The sequence below is a fragment of the Nomascus leucogenys genome, chromosome 7b, assembly GCF_006542625.1.
Source record: "Nomascus leucogenys isolate Asia chromosome 7b, Asia_NLE_v1, whole genome shotgun sequence".
NCBI classification, from domain to species: domain Eukaryota; kingdom Metazoa; phylum Chordata; class Mammalia; order Primates; family Hylobatidae; genus Nomascus; species Nomascus leucogenys.
The window spans coordinates 59,061,074-59,078,443 of record NC_044387.1 but is presented as its reverse complement, the minus strand read 5'-3'; the positions used below and the strand labels follow the sequence as shown (position 1 = coordinate 59,078,443).

Genomic DNA, 17,370 nt, shown 5'->3' with positions numbered 1-17,370 from the left:
TGCCTCAGCCTCCCAAGTAGCTGGGATTACAGGCATGAGCCACTACGCCTGGCTAATTTTGTATCTTCAGTAGAGATGGGGGTTTCTCCATGTTGGTCAGGCTGGTCTTGAACTCCTGACCTCAGGTGATCTGCCCGCCTCGGCCTCCCAAAGTGCTGGGATTACAGGCGTGAGCCACTGCGCCCAGCCACCAGGAACTGTTTTACACTCTGGGAACACAGCCATGAGCAAAACAAAAATCCTGACAGTCATGGAACTTACAATAAAAAAATTACAAAATTTAAAAATCTAGTATGCCAGGTGGCACAATGGAGAAATATTACGTAGAGAGGATAGGCGGGGAGTGCTGAGGTAAAATATGGCAATTCAGGCAAGAACTGAAGGAAGCGAGAGAGCGAGCTGTGGGTAAGGTGGCCATATCATTTATCATCCAATACAGGACACCTCTGAGACTGGAGGGGGACACTATTAATAGTCATATGGGTCCACAAATTCAAACCAGGCCTGTCTTGGGCAAATGCAGACACCTGGATCTTAGCCATGATGCTCTCTGGAGTAAGGGCACAGTAGAGGGGTGAAGAAGAGGAAGGACCTGCAATTCAGAGTGAGCCTAATCTATCTGTGGAACCTCCAGAGTGAAATGAGAGGGAGAAAGCAGGAGACGAGGACTGAGCGTAACAAGCAGCCATATGACATGAGGGGTCTATCTGCCACCATAATGCCTTGGCTTTTACTCCAAGTGAATTGGGAAGCCCTTGGAAAATTTTGTGCAGAGAAGTTCATAATCCAAATTCTATTTTATAAAGGTCGTGTTGAAAATAAACGATATGGAAGGGCAAGGGAGGAGGCCAAGACCAGGTAACACGCTACTGCATCCAGGCAAAAGATGATGGCACCTTAGGCCAGGCTAAGACTGATGGAAGTAAGACTATGGATATATCCTGAAGATCTGACATTAATTGGTTTTGCATATGGTTATAACCAATTAATGTCCGATATACGATTATAAAAATTTGAATAATTTTATCTAATTTCTTTCAGTGGCTCATTAACATAATTGATCAGGTAGCATAAGGTCAAAGATTGGAGTTCAGTTCCCATGTGGCTATAGATCACCTCTTGATGGCCACTAACCCCTTTGAAAACACAAGCTATAGGTTATATAAAGGGACTGGAAAAGGGAAAAGATGACCCCACTTAACAATATCACCCTGACTAGAAAAACAACCTCAGGATCCCACACCATCTATGAGAAGCTAAACATTCAGAGAATATGTATATAATTAAGTCAGGTGTGGTGGTATGTGCCTGTAGTCCCAACTATTCGGGATGCTGAGGTGAAAGGATCATATCATCCCAAAAGGTTGAGGCTGCAGTGAGATCATGCTACCGTACTCTATCCTGGACAACAGAGCAAGACCCTGTCTCTTAAAAAAAAAAAAAAAAAGGACTGTGTATAATTAAATACTTGCACACCAATTAAGCAATAATATTGTGCGTTATTCAAATTCTTCTCACATTTGGCAGCTTGGTCTTGGAAATATAAATTCATTTGTCCATAAATGTGTTAAACATTGAGTGGAGAAAATGAATAAAGATAAGCTCTTTCAGTCTAGTGAGGAGACAGACATGGAAACAAGCACTGAGATCATGACATGCCAAGTTGTACAATTGGGTTATGCATATGGAGCTGTGCGGAAACATGCCTAACACATCCCGGGAGGGCATGGGAAGGAGGGGGAACCACCGGGGCAGGCTTCAAAGAAGAGGTATTGTTGGAACTGAATAATAAAGACTGAGTTCATGCCTGCCAGTCAGAATCAGGGGTTAAAGACAGGGAAGAAGCATATTCTATAGAGAGGAACTTATCTATGCAAAGGAACACGAGGACACAGTTCTTTTGAGGAGTCACAAGAAATGCCTGGAATACAAAATATGTTATTGTAATGACAACAACAGCTCCTATTTGTTGAGTGCTCACCATGGATGTCCAGCACTGTCCTAAGAATTTATGTGGATTATCACATTTAATAGTCAATCTCCAGCCAGGTGTGGTGGCTCATGCCTGTAATCCCAGCACTTTGGGAGGCTGAGATGGGCAGATCACAGGAGGCCAGTAGTTTGAGACCAGCCTGGCCAACATGGCAAGACCCCATCTCTACTAAAAATACAAAAATTAGCTGGGGGTGGTAGTACACACCTGTAATCCCAGCTACTTGGGAGGCTGAGGCAGGGGAATCGCTTGAACCCAGGAGGCAGAGGTTGCAGAGAGCTGAGATCGCACCACTGCACTCCAGCCTGGGCGACAGAGTGAGTCTCTTTCTCAAAAAAAAAAAAAAAAAAAGTCAATCTGCTCATGATAAAGACACTGAGATACCCAGAAATTAGTGTAGTAACTGGCCTGAGGGCTTCAGTGCTCATGAGGTGGAGTCAGGCCTCATGTCCTAAGATCCTGGAGCCTGCACTCTTTCCACCTGCAGTACCATGTGGAAGAGGAGGCAGGTGAAGATACAAGCACAGGCAGGAGCTGGGTGATGATCAGCACTATAGCCATGAAGAGCCATGGAAGGGTTACATGTGAGAAGGAGTGGCTGATCAGATCTGCATCTGGAATCATCAGTGACAGTATGGACTATGAATTAGAAGGGATGAGAACAGAGCAAGAAGATCATTTTGAAGGCTACTGCAATAATCCTGGCCACAAATGACAGGAGTCTCAACAATGCAGTGAGAACGGAGGTAAGGAGTCAGTCAGAAGAAGGAGCGGAAGAGGAAGCATGGGCTGAGGAACAGGGAGACATGAGTTTGGCTGTCAATGCATTAAGAATGAGGTACTTGGGGGCCATCTGAGCAGAGAGGTCCATCAGGTGGACACACCTACAGCTCAGAAGCCTAAGAGAAGGCTGAGCCAGAGCTTCAGGTTGCAGCAAATGCTTTTCCAATTTGAGTGCGCCAGGGAACCCTTAGCTCAGAGGACTCCACAATGGTGTCATGTTAAAATCTTCCACAACCATCCCCAAATAAAGATTCTTTGAAACTTCTTTTCCCCAAAATGATTTTAAAATTCTAAAACAAATTTTCTGGGGAATTAACTGGTCCACCTGAGCTATCCCAGGCCCCAAACAACTTCCAAGACTACCTGGGTACATTCTGGTGCTGCTACCATCAGAACCTATAATTCCCCCTGCTTCAGTTAACCAGTGAAACTAGTTTAAGCATAGTCCAATGAGTCCCGGACTAGCCCTCCTTGGCGCAACTCTACCCCAAACAGCCTGGAAGGCTCAAACTCTGGGTTCCTAAAAATGGCTCCTTGGCATAGCAAAGCAATAGCCTCTCTAAAGGTACTTTCTTTTCTTTTCTTTTTTTTTTTTTTTTTTGAGACGCAGTCTTGCTCTGTCGCCCAGGCTGGAGTGCAAGTGGCACGATCTTGGCTCACTGCAAGTTCCGCCTCCCAGGTTCACACTATTCTCCTGCCTCAGCCTCCCAAGTAGCTGGGACTACAGGTGCCCGCCACCACGCCCAATTATTTTTTTTTATTTTTTATTTTTTTAGTAGAGACAGGTTTCACTGTGTTAGCCAGGATGGTCTCGATCTCCTGACCTCGTGATCCACCCGCCTTGGTCTCCCAACGTGCTGAGATTACAGGCGTGAGCCACAGTGCCCAGCTAGGTATTTTCAAATAATCTGGCAGCCAGAGGTAACATTTTCAGCCCTCTGAGTACAGAGGGACACAGTGTCTTTCTATCCCTACATTTGTATTCAATGTGTTTTCTCGTCTAAAATAAATGAATGCTGGTGAGTAGGTTAACCAAAAAATAAGTGAATGAATTAATAAATGAAATAATAATCATTTAAGGATTCTCTTACTGCCAACCCAGTTTCCTAGCCTTAGACATAGGCCTCTAGGAATATTGTTGGATGAACCTACCAATGAATAAAGGAAAATATCATCAACCAATTTGATATAACTTCATTTTCATGACACCTTTCTTTTTTTTTCTTCTTGAGACGAAGTCTCGCTCTGTCGCCCAGGCTGGAATGCAGTGGCACAATCTCGGCTCACTGCAACCTCCGCCTCCCAGGTTCAAGCAATCCTCCTGCCTCAACCTCCCGAGTAGCTTGGATTACAGGCGTATGCCACCACACCTGGCTAATTTTTGTATTTTTAGTAGAGACGGGGTTTCACCACGTTGGCCAGGCTGGTCTCGAACTCCTGACCTCAAGTAATCCACCAGGCCTCCCAAAGTGCGAGGATTAAAGCATGAGACACCGTGCCCAGCAATGACACCTTTCTTAAGCTAGGTTTTAGAAATTCAAGTTAGCTTACAGAACACTAAAGCACAACGTAGTAGCCCAAATGTTGAAAGTTTTAATGTTTTCCACACTCATTTTGTACAATATCTCTGTCCTCTGAGGCTCCACAAATGCTGCCCCTACTGATCCAAGCTCATGTTACTCTATCCCTTAAAGGTACTCTGAACAATGTTATGAAAAGAGGACAGCAGCCTGAGTCAGGATACGTGGCTATTGGTTTGAGAGGTTACGTTAATATTTCTACCTCTCTGGACATTAAGTTGCCCAATTATAAACTATATTTATTAACTTAAATATATTTTGATCACCCACTGGGGTGATCAGATAAGACAATAGATATAAAAGTATTTCCAAAAAGCATAAAACCAAAGTATCATACCAAACCAAGTTCATACTGCTTCCCCCACCCGCCCTGAAACTTCACCTTCTAACTGTCTACCTAACCAAATTCTACCCTTCAAGTCTTTGGTGCATGCTCACTTCTCTTTTTTTTTTTTGAGATGGAGTCTCGCTGTGTAGCCCAGGCTGGAGTACAATGGCACAACCTCAGCTCACTGCAACCTCTGCCTCCCAGGTTCAATAGATTCTTCTGCTTCAGCCTTTCCAGTAGTTGGGACTACAGGTGTGCGCCACCACGCCTGGCTAATCTTTTTGTGTTTTTGGTAGAGACGGGGTTTTTACCATGTTGGCCAGGCTGGTCTCGAACTCCTGACCTCAAGTGATCCACCCACCTCAGGCTCCCAAAGTGCTAGGATTACAGACATGAGCCACTGTGCCCAGCCCTGGTGCATGCTCACTTCTCTAAGCAATTATGTAGTCCTTCTCTTTTCTGGTCTTAAAACTGGACACATACGTCTCCCCTCTGGGTCTCTCCTGTTATGGAGGTGGGTTTGCTCCCCACTGCCCCTGACAACCAAAAGTCCCTCTAGAGCACAGACCACTCCAGCTCTGTCCGTGGTGTTGCCCTCAACACTATGCTCCTAAGTAGCCCTCAATCACAACTCTGTGACAGAATGATGATAAATGTGGCTTGACCAACATGTTCTGAGCTAAAAATGTTAACGTGCAGCCCATTTTATAATTTCATGCATTATAGAGCACTGTTTCTAAATAGGTCACCTAAAAGTGTGGCTGAAATGATCTCAAAACAGACATGGCCCTGCTTTTCTGGCCCTTGTGTCATTTCTAGATGTGAGCCTGATCTAAACATCCCAACTCTATTACCTCTTGGATTGGTTACCTGCACCACTGTTGCTAAGCAGGCCGACAGAAAGCTCTTCTGTTCCACTGAAGTTCAAGAAGGACATGCCGTCACCAGGCTGGCGGGAATTGCTGTGCCTGCAGAGAACAGAGCCCAGCCACCTGGCTTAATGTAGATCATCACCTCTTTTTCCTGCTCACCTATATCCCGGGGGTGAGAGGTGGGTTCATAAAATTCAGGCCTGAATATTCAGCCACTCAAGCTGGCAGCCACTGGAATCCTCATCTTAAGCCACCAGGCCACAGTGCTTGGTTTGTGTGTCAGTGCTGGCTCCTTGTGACCCTGGAACCCCGTGTGCTTTCCCACCACCAAGCTAGACCGCCCACCCTGTCTGCCCTATGCCTCCCTTTTACAAACAAGGATGGGTGTGAGGTGCTTGAATATACGGACCTGAGTTCATCTGGTTAAGAAGGTCACGCCCTCCCCATATTCCTTATCTATCTCCTAGGGTGTCAAGGTGACTGAAAGAGGGGCCAAAGACTGCATTTTGCAAAGTGTTTTCTAAAGCAATAGGAATATTGAGTCCAGGTGTAACCCGTGCTCACGCCTGTCAAAGCTTAAATGACTTTCCTCCTACACTGACTCTCACTGGATGCTCGTTAACACATTCAGAGCATTGGTTCAAAAAGAGTTGTTTCTATAAACATAAGCCTTCATTTCCATTGCTCTTAGCATTAACTTATTCTAAACTCAACAGTGGGATTTATTTCTGAATGACCAAAATGACAAAAGTCATAGAGAGGTTGCCCAAAACACACAGCAAGAATCTCCTGTCTCAGCATTCCAAATCCAAAGAATTTCCTCTCTTGGATTCATCTTTGACTGAGGTTTAGAAAACCCACGTTTGAGGTTTACAAAGTGTGTTTTGGATTCAAGATAAACCTAAAACAGGGCCTAGGTAACATCTCAGGCAAAAATGTCAGGCTGTTTGCTTTGCCCTTCACCAACTGAAGAGAATGCCACTGGCCAACAAAGGAAGGCCCTGACCTCATACTGTCTTTTCAAGTCTTCTAAACAACATTTTATCAATAGTCTGTTCTGCACATTGTCCTGGGTGCCAGAGAGTGTTCTCAGGTTACCTTCCAGAGCCCTGTGCACATCCTCACCTTCCAGCAGCTTCATGATATGCTAACTCCAGCAGCTCTGCAGAGGAGTGAGTTGGGTCCCTCTGCCCGCTGCCTTGCAGCTCCGCCATATTCTGTCGGGTCTGGTGGTGGATCTGGATGGCTTCTCCGGATGGTCCTACCCAGATAAAGAACCACTGAGCATCATTCCCACCTGATAGCTAGCACTGTGCACTTAACTATACTCTCCCTTCTTTCCAGCTACTGGGATACAGATGTTGGTGAGACTGAAAGAAGAACACACCACAGAGGAACGTTATACAAGGGACCCTCTGGCTCCCAGAAGAAACCTGCTCTTCCAAGCAGGACCCATCCTACCAAGGGGCCTCACCTTTATCATCCTCTCTAATCTGTTAAGAATATTTTAGGATATTCTGCCTCATGTGTGTCAATCAAGTGGCCACAGTGAAATATACAAGTATAGGAGGCATGGACTCTTGCCAGGAGGGCTAACACAAACTCAGTAAGAGGGAAATACAAGTGAAACACCAAATGATTCTCTTAATACCTAAGAGAGTAACAACTGTGACTCTAAGAAGCAGAACATGTTTAAGTGCAAAAAAGGCAGAGTAGGAAACAAATTAGAATTAGTCAAGTCTACAAAATGAGGCTTCCTGGGGAAGGAGAAGTTGTAAAGCTAAGTGTTCAACAAAGTTAACAGCGGTTGAAGGAAGAGGGCATCTGGGTAGATGAAATGATACCTGTGAAATCCAAACCTGAAAGAGGCAAAATGTGCAGAAGACCACAAGATTAGCCAAGAAGGAAGAGAGCCTCCGAGGATAGGAATGAGGAAGACAGGGAAGCCTGATGAAGGAGGGCCTTGGCTACTGAAAGGCCAGCTAAACAGGAGGAAGAAGCAAAGCCAACTATTTGCAGAATATGGTTCCAATAAAGTGTACATGAAGAGTAGGAGGAGGAGAAGCACAGAAGCATGAAAAGCTGAAGGTCACTGAAGAAACACCAAGAGTTCTAAATGACCTGGAAGGGAACCAGTGGAGATAATAATGGAGGGGAAAGGACACAGAAAGAAACAAGTAGTGTGACTGATTATAGCAGAGATAACGGGACAGAACGGGGTTTAGGCATGACCCCCAATTACAGCCAAATGATTCAGATCTATTTCTCACTTATTTAACTTTTAAATATTAAAGGCAAGAACAAAAGAAAATAGGCATTTCCAGGTATTCAGCAGGATGGTTTCCATGAAAAAAAAAAAATAAAAATTTGGCCAGGCACGGAGACTCACGCCTGTAATGCCAGCACATTGGGAAGGGGGGCGGGTGGACTGCTTGAGATCAGGAGTTTGAGACCAGCTTGACCAACATGGTGAAACCCCGTCTCTACCAGAAATACAAAAATTAGCCAGGCGTGGTGGTGTATGCCTGTAATCCCAGCTATTTGGGAGGCTGAGGCAGGAGAATCGCTTGAACCCGAAAGGCAGAGGTTGCAGTTATCTGAGATCACACCACTGTACTCCAGCCTGGGTAACAGTGAGACACTGTCTCTCTCACACACACACATAAAATCCTGGAGTTTAATGCATTTGTTCCTTTCCAGCTCAATAAGAGCCCATCAAGCTAAAGTTTAATTTTAGCCACAGCTTGAGAAAAGCTTACTCTCATCTTCCTGAGAACAGAATATAGATAAAGAAGAATGGACTAGGAAAAAGTGAATTCAGGGGAAAAATTTTTTTTTCAGTTGTCAGAGACACCTAAGAGAAAAACAAAATAACGTAACTCCTTGTAACCAAGACAGGATATCAATATCCAAGAGAGCTAAGAGAAGAAGGAATGAACAAGAATGAGGGACATCCGACTTAGGAAAGAAAGCAGGTGGCAATGCATAGTTCCTCTCAAATAGAAACAAAGGGCCGGATGCGGTGGCTCACACCTATAATCCCAGCACTCTGGGAGGTTAAGGCAAGCAGACTGCTTGTGTCCAGAAGTTCAAGACCAGCCTAGGCAACATGGTGAAACCCTGTCTCTACTAAAAATACAAAAAACTAGCCAGGCGTAGTGGCATGCACCTACAGTCCCAGCTACTTGGGAGGCTGAGGTGGGAGAATCAGCTGAGCCCCGAAGGTTGAGGCTGCAGTGAGCTGAGATCGCACCACCACACTCCAGCCTGGGCAACTAGAGTGAGACCCTGTCTCAAAAGAAAAAAAAAAAAAGCAGAAACAAACAAACAAAAAAGCCCTCAGGTTTATACAGCTAATTAGTTACAAAGCCTATTCCCAAGTGCATCTTCAAGGATCTTTACAAGAACCCCTGGGATGGCCAAAGTGGGCATGGTTATCCCATCTTACAGGTGGAGCAACAGAGGCACCTGATCAAGGACACATGGGTGACCGACACTGAGAACCAGGGCTAGGAGCTCCTAGTCCAAGGCTCTCTCTTAAGCAACCAACTTACCCACAGGAAAAGTGTGCATCCAGCGCCTTCTGTTGGACGTAAGCTTCATGGGCATCCGAGAGGGAGCGAAGGGGTTAATCAGTGCTCTCTGGGGCGTGTATCCACCAGGTCGAACATGCAGCATGGATTCTGCGCTGCCAACATGAAACCTCCCTGGTGCACTGGAGTCTCGCTGTGGTGGCTCCATCATGTTCTCCAGGACATCTGCCAGTTATCATGGAGTTGAGTCACAAAGAGACACCACAGAACCACAGTGAAACCAGAACTAGGTAGACTGATAAGCCAAGGCTGACAAGAATCTTGGGCATCATAAATGTCAGGGAGTGAGAGAAATGAGCAAAATTGTCAAACTATAAAGAAATGAAATATGTTTGCATTTGTTTCTTTTAAATACTCGGGAGAAGGGAGTTTTGGTTCTAAATTACTGGCACAATGAAGTCACAACCAAATCTGATGGAAAGGACACTGCCTGGAGATCCTGAACTTTGAGCTGGAAGCAATGACTGAATGATGGGACTTGAGTTGTCACCCTTGGGAAAAGAATGCGTATATTCTCTAGGAGGGAAGAACAATAAAAATAGCTATGTGGTCACCAGAAGGGCAGATCTTGGCAGAGCTAGTCAATGTCTTCACTATAAACCCATTTGATTTTCCTACTGGACACAAGATTATAGTTCCCAGACCTTTTGCAATAACGCCAAATGACTTAGTTCCGGCCAGGTAGAAATTATATGCTTCAAATCCAGGCCTGGACCACAATGATCTCCATGAATGATCTGCATTCTTTTTCCCTTTGTGGCAACCTAGGAGACCAATGTTGATAATCATGGCATCCCAGGATGGAAGGAACCTGAGTTCCTGAATGATTGAGTGGATCAGTAGCCCCTCCATTGACTTAGTGGGCTGGGACATGAGTAAGCAATAAAATGTTATTATGCTAAAAAAATTACTGAGAAAAAAAGAATGAAGAAATGGATGCCTCCAGCCTTGACCAGGCAAGGAGATGGTACGATATTTAGACACCACCTGTCTGGCGCAATGGTAGACAGGTCCCATTATGGAGACAGAGACAGCATGCCTGAGTGGATCAAAGAACTGAAATCCACAACCAACTCTTCTTGTGTGTACTCCATGTTCATTAAACAACCACCCAGATGAAAAAGTGGGTCCAGCAGATGCAAACTCCAAGGAATTTGTCTTGGCCATCATTATCTACCTAATGCCTAGCACAGAACCTCATACACTGTAATACTGTATTTCATTCCTCAAGTTGCTTTGCAGGAAAGAAGAGAATGTTCAGATTTCCATGAAAGTTTTACTGTTCATTGTAAATTAATGAATTGATGCTCTAACTTACAAAATAAAAGAGAACATAGTCTAGTTAGTTATTAAGGAAATAAAAGAGAAAAACCTAATTAAAAAAAAAAGATGAGTACAGGCCAGATATAGTAGCTTATTCCCGTAATCCCAGCACTTTGGGAGACCAAGGTGGAAGGATCACTTGAGCCCAGGAGTTCAAGACCAGCCTGGGCAACAGATTGAGACCGTCCCTACAAAAGCTTTAAAAACTAGCCGGGTGTGGTGGTGCACACCTGTAGTCCCAGCAATTTGGGAGGCTGAAGTGGGAGGATCACGTGAGCCCAGGAGGTTGAGGCTGTAGTGAGCCCATATTGTACCACTGCACTACAGCCTGGGCAACAGAGTGAGACCCTGTCTCAAAACAAACAAATAAAAGAAACCACCCATGAAACTGCTCAGCTCATCAAGGGTATGCATATATAAAAAGCCACCAAGTACATGAAAGATGTCACTTTGGCCGGGCAAGGTGGCTCACGCCCGTAATCCCAGCACTTTGGGAGGCTGAGGTGGGCAAATCACCTGAGGTCAGGAGTTCGAGACCAGCCTGACCAACATGCTGAAACCCCATCTCTACTAAAAATACAAAAATTAGCCAGGCATGGTGGCAGGCACCTGTAATCACAGCTACTCGGGAGGATGAGGCAAGAGAATTGCTTGAACCCGGGAGGCAGAGGTTGCAGTGAGCCAAGATCGCGCCACTGCACTCCAGCCTGGGGTACAAGAGTGAAACTCCACTCAAAAAAAAAAAAAAAGAAAGAAAGAAAGAAAGATGTCACTTTACAGAAACAATGTGTACCATTTCCACATTACAATGATGGAGCTAGTAGGTGGTCCCAGGCCAAACAGCATGGCTGCACACAGGGTCAGTGGCCAAAAAAGAGTACTGAATTATTGCTACATATGCTTAAAAATGCACAGTCATGCCAAACTTAAAGGTTCAGGTGCAGATTCTCTGGTCATTGAGCATGTCCAGGTGAACAAAGCACCCAAGATGTGCTGCCTGATGTAAAGGGCTCATGGTCATACTAACCCATACATGAGCTCCCCCAGCCACACCAAGATGATCCTCATGGAAAAGGAACAAATTATTCCTAAACCAGAGGAGGACATTGCACAGAAGAAAAAGATATCTCAAGGCCAGGCACGGTGGCTCATGCCTGTAATCCCAGCACTTTGGGAGGCCGAGGTGGGTGGATCATTGGAGGCCAGGAGTTCGAGACCAGCCTGGCCAACATGGCAAAACCCCATCTCTACTAAAAAAACAAAAATTAGCTGGTGTGGTGGCGTGTGCCTATAATCCCAGCTACTTGGGAGGCTGAGGCACGAGAATCACTTGAACCCAGGAAGCAGAGGTTGCAGTGAGCTGAGATCATGCCACTGCACCCTAGCATGGGCAACAGAGCGAGACTCTGTCTCAGAAAAAAAGAAAAGAAAGAAACTGAAGAAACAAAAACTGATAGTATGGGAATAAATTCAGTACAAAACAAATGCAAATAAAAGTTAATTAAAAAAAAAACAGGTAAGTGAAAAGAAAAATTTTTTTTTTGAGATGGAGTCTCCCTCTGTCACCCAAGCTGGAGTGCAGTGGTGCAATCTTGGCTCACTGCAACCTACGCCTCCCAGGTTCAAGTGATTCTCCTGCCTCAGCCTCCTGAGTACCTGGGTTTACAGGCACCTGCCACCACGCCTAGCTAATTTTTGTATTTTGAGTAGAGACAGTGTTTCACCATGTTGACCAGGCTGGTCTCAAACTTCTGGCCTCAAATGATCCACCCGCCTTGGCCTCCCAAAGTGCTGGAATTACAGGTGTGAGACACTGCGCCCGAACGGTAAGTGAGAAACTAAAATGCAACGTTAAGACAGAGGTTGTTTTATATATGGCACAAATGGAAATCATAAGGAAATAAACCCTTTTGACCCTAGGCCTAAGAAAAGCTTTCCATTGACATATGGAAAGGCATATAGTTAAATGATGGATAAAGAAAGGCTAAACAAAAAATAGTATAATAGAGGCAGGGTGCGGTAACATTGGTTCATGCCTGTAATCTCAGCACTTTTGGAGGCCAATGGGTGGATCCCTGGAGCCCAGGAGTTCAAGACCAGCCTGGGAATGGTAAAACCCCATCTCTACAAAAAAAATTATAATAATCAGCTGGGTGTGGTGGCATGCTATAGTCCCAGTTACTTGGGAGGCAGAGGTGGGAGGATTGATTGAGTCCAGGAGTTCAAGGCCACACTGAGGTGAGCTGTGATTGCACCACTGCACTTTAGCCTGGGTACTCTGTCACCAAAAAAAAAAAAAAGTATAATATATACATTGTTAACAGCTAAAGTGATTTGTACCTACTGCACTGGCAAAGAAATCATTAACATGTGGGATTTACACCCCACCTCTGACCAATCCTCCCACCTCCAGTCACCCACTATATTAAGAAAGATGTCCCTGGCTCTGTCTGTGCTTCAGCACTCTTACCTCGAGTGCTGGTGTAACCCAAGGAGCTGCTGACTTCATACTGGTGCAGGTGGGGGTGTGGGATCATCAGGATGTTGGCGCTCTTGCCTAGGGAGCTGTCGTCAGAAGCCTGGCTCCTCACTTCCTCAGTGGGCAGTGTGCGGCTTGGTAGGGAAGGACTGGATGAAACATCACAGGAGCTGGCACTTTTTCGACTGTGACTTTCTCGCTCTCGCACAGACCTGCCAGGCAAGAGACAAAAAGTTACCATCAAGTGAGGGATGCTGTCCTACCTTGAGTTAAAACTCTAAAACCCATCACCAGCCCAAGCCACATGGGAACCCAATAACAAAAATCCCCAGTGTGATCTACAAGTGGGAAACCTGTATGCGGTACTTCACCCTTAACAGCTTGATATGGTATATAAGAGAGGGAGGAAATGACAGACATTATGCAGCCAAAGTCCTAGGATCATAGTTGTAAAGAAAGGACTGCTCCAGGCTGACCCCACCTGATCCCTCTGATTAATCTCACATCACTAAAAACAGAATGAGAAGAGAGGTATGATGTGATGTGGGAGAAAGTACACAGTGCCCGAGAAGTCTACTTGCCCTCAAATTTGAATCTAAATCTAATCAAGCTTCCAGAGATAATTGCCAGTTTACAGGGAATTTGCAGAATAGAGGAAAACTGAAACACTACAAGGCAACAATCAGCCAAATGTAGAAAGCAAGACATTCTGTCACACACACACACACAAAAGGCATTATAACCAAATGCAAAAAGTGGATCTTGTTTAGATCCCATTTCAAACTAACTGCAAAAGCACATTTTTGAGGCAATTCAGAAAACTAAGTATGCACTGGCTATTAGAGGGCATTTAGGAATTAGTGTTAATTTTGTTGCCAATGATAATGGTACTGTGATGGTTTTTTTTTTAATTCTTATTTGTTGAAACGTATATACTAATCAGCTTTGTGCCAGGCTGGGTGACACTAAATAAATAAATAACATGTAAAAAAAGAAAGAAACTCACGCTGAAGTATGTACTATTGAAAAAAAAATAGAGGCTGCCTGGGATTTGTTTTGTTTGTTTGTTTTTGTGAGACGGAGTCTCACTCTGTCACCCAGACTGGAGTGCAGTGGCGCAATCTCAGCTCACTGCAGCCTCCACATCGTGGGTTCAAGTGATTTTCCTGCCTCAGCCTCCCAAGTAGCTGAGATTACAGGTGCCCGCCACCATGCCTGGGTACTTTTTTTGTATTTTTAGTAGAGACGGGGTTTCACCATGTTGGCCAGGCTGGTCTCAAACTCCTGAACTCAAGTTATCCACCTGCCTTGGCCTCCCAAAGTGCTGGGATTAACAGGCGTGAGCCACGGTGCCCGGCCAATCCTGGAATTTGTTTTTAAAATATTCCATCCAAAATTTAAATGTGGGAGCGGTCATGAAACAAGGCTGACAACATGGTGATAACTGTTTATGATACTATTCTCTATTTGAGCATGTCTGAACATTTCCTAATAAAAGTTTATATATATATGTATCTTTATTAAAACATAAAATGCCCTAAGGGGAAAACCTCTAAAAGCAACAGGAAGAAGGATCAAAAAGAAAGAAGCCCTATAGAGAAGCAAAAGCTCAGAACAAAAGAGTAAGCCCATCAACAGGGCTGCCCTTCTGGCATCAGAGCTGCTCCCTTTCCTCCTATAAGGATTTTTTTAGTAAGAGCTTAAACAGAGCCTGAAAACAGATTCCAAGTGCTGACTACATGTTTGTTCTTTCACAGTAAATATAACATCAGTATATGCTTAGCCATGTGTGAAGGTAGAACCAATTAAGACACAATTGGTGCCTTCAGAGACCACACAACCTGGGTACCACCAGGTCTTGTCATCTTTGATTAGAAAAAGAAATCCAATCTTGAACTATGACAGCATTTTTAAAGACTACAAAGAAAAGCCCTTAAGTAGCTCTTACTGAGCCCCTAAGCAGCATCCACACATAGGAGAGAGGCTGCTGACAGCACTTAGTTCTGAGCTCTAAGCATTCTCAGGTAGGACTGGATGAGAGAAAAGGACAGAAAAAAAACAATCATGTGGTCACTCTAAGTTCATTTGCCACAAAATTAAGAGACATAATATTCTTCCACTCATTTGCGCTTAAAGCTACAGAGTTAAGAAATCTGGCAAGGCACAGTGGCTCACACCTATAATCCCAGCACTTTTGGAGGCCAAGGTGGGTGGATAACCTGGGGTCGGGAGTTCAAGACCAGCCTGACCAACACTGAGAAACCCCATCTCTACTAAAAATACAAAATCAGCCAGGCATGGTGGCACATGCCTGTAATCCCAGCTACTCGGGAGGCTGAGGCACAAGAATCGCTTGAACCTGGGAGGCAGAGGTTGTGGTGAGCTGAGATTACGCCATTGCACTCCAGCCTGGGCAACAAGAGCAAAACTCCATCTCAAATTAAAAAAAAAAAAAAAAAAAAAAAAGAAAGAAATCTGGAAAATTGGCCGGGCACGGTGGCTCACGCCTATAATCCCAGCACTTTGGGAGGCCGAGGTGTGCGGATCATGAGATCAGGAGATCGAGACCATCCTGGCTAACACGGTGAAACCCTGTCTCTACTAAAAATACAAAAAATTAGCCGGGCGTGGTGGTGGGCGCCTGTAGTTCCAGCTATTCGGGAGGCTGAGGCAGGAGAATGGCATGAAGCCTGGAGGCAGAGCTTGCAGTGAGCCGAGATCACGCCACTACACTCCAGCCTGGGCAACAGAGCGAGACTCTGTCTCAAAAAAAAAAAGAAATATTGAAAATTGATTCACAGTACGTGGTACACAGGGAAAAAAATATAAGCTACAGCTGTTTCGCACATTCACAAAAAAAGAAAGTCAACATAAATAATATAAACATAAGCATAAAATCCAAGATGAGGCCGGGTGCAGTGGCTCATTCTGTAATCCCAGCACTTTGGGAGGCCAAGGCGGGTGGATACTTGAAGTCAGGAGTTTGAGACCAGCCTGGCCAACACAGTGAAATCCTGTCTCTACTAAAAAATATAAAAATTAGCCTAGTGTGGTGGTGCATGCCTGCAGTCCCAGTTACTTGGGAGGCTGAGGCATGAGAATCGCTTGAACCCAGGAGGCAGAGGCTGCAGTGAGCCGAGACTGCACCACTGCACTCCAGCCTAGGAGACAGGGCAAGACGCCATCTCAAAAAAAAAAAAAAAAAAAAAAAAAAAAAAAAAAAAAAAAATTCCGCCAAAGACTATAAAGTATTTGAAGAAAATATGAAATACACATCTGTAACTCTGGGGTAGAGAGTGTTCTCTTACACAAGACCCAGAAATGAATAGATGAGTAAATCTAACTACATCACAATTAAAAACTACTACATGGCTGAGTGCAGTGGCTCATGCCTATAATCTCAGCACTTTCGGAGACTAAGGCGGGAGGATGGCTTCAGCCAGGAGTTTGAGACCAGCCTGGCAATATCTTGAGACCTCATCTCTACAAAAAATTAAAAACTAGCTGGACATGATGGTGCATGCCTGTAGTCTCAGCTACTTGGGAGGCAGAGGCAAGAGGATCGCTTGAGCCCAGGAGGCAGAGGTTACAATGAGCTGTCATCATGACACGCACTACAGCCTGGGTGACAGGAGATCCTGTCTCAAAAAAAAAAAAAAAACAACTACCATATGACCAAAACGCCACAGAGCAAATTTTTAAAAGCAGGACTTAAAGAAAGAGAAGTTCATGCCCACTCAGAATAATAAACTTAAAAGAAACGCTGTGTCCAAGGATAGAGCCAGCCCAATGAGAGGAAGATTCTAGAATTTGTGAATTGTTTCCCTTGGCTCAGAAAAGCATAAGAACCAGCCAGGCACGGTGGCTCACACCTGTAATCCCAGCACTTTGGGAGGCCGAGGCAGGAGGATCACTTGGGGCCAGAAGTTCAAGACCAGCCTGGCCACCATGGCAAAACCCCATCTCTACAAAAAATACAAATATTAGCCGGGCGTGGTGGCACGTGCCTTTAATCCCAGCTACTCAGGAGGCTGAGGCAAGAGAATCACTTGAACCCAGGAGGCAGAAGTTGCAGTGAGCCGAGACTGTGTCATTGCACTCCAGCCTGGGTGACAGAGTGAGACTCTGTCTCAAAAAACAAAATAAGCCAGGCACAGTGGCTCACGCCTCTAATCCTAGCACTTTGGGAGGTCGAGGCGGGCAGATCACCTGAGGTCAGGAGTTCGAGACCAGCCTGACCAACATGGAAAAACCCCATCTCTGCTAAAAATACAAAATTAGCCAGGCGTGATGGCGCATGCCTGTAATCCCAGCAACTTGGGAGGCTGAGGCAGGAGAATCGCTTGAACCCGGGAGGTGAAGGTTGTGGTGAGCCGAGATCGCACCATTGCACTCAGGCCTGGGCAACAGGAGCGAAAC

The 17,370-nt window shown here is 45.0% G+C and overlaps 1 protein-coding gene across 17 annotated transcripts in view; it reads right to left on the bottom strand.

Moving 5' to 3' along the window:
• The window catches only part of DEPDC5 (DEP domain containing 5, GATOR1 subcomplex subunit), a 164,516-nt gene that overhangs the window by 88,228 nt on the left and 58,918 nt on the right, over positions 1–17,370 (bottom strand). For 11 of the 17 annotated variants that reach the window (XR_004031019.1, XR_004031020.1, XM_030816156.1 and 8 more), the window contains 4 exons: positions 12,943–13,163; positions 9,111–9,314; positions 6,682–6,817; positions 5,555–5,652 (listed from right to left, as the gene is read on the bottom strand). Coding sequence is in view for 14 of the 17 variants with exons in the window: in XM_030816156.1 (XP_030672016.1) it covers positions 5,555–5,652; positions 6,682–6,817; positions 9,111–9,314; positions 12,943–13,163 (659 nt within the window). In the remaining 3 variants the exon portion in view is untranslated. The remainder of the gene's footprint in view (positions 1–5,554; positions 5,653–6,681; positions 6,818–9,110; positions 9,315–12,942; positions 13,164–17,370) is intronic. The other 6 variants (XR_001116060.2, XM_030816165.1, XM_030816166.1 and 3 more) reach the window with 1 other exon arrangement.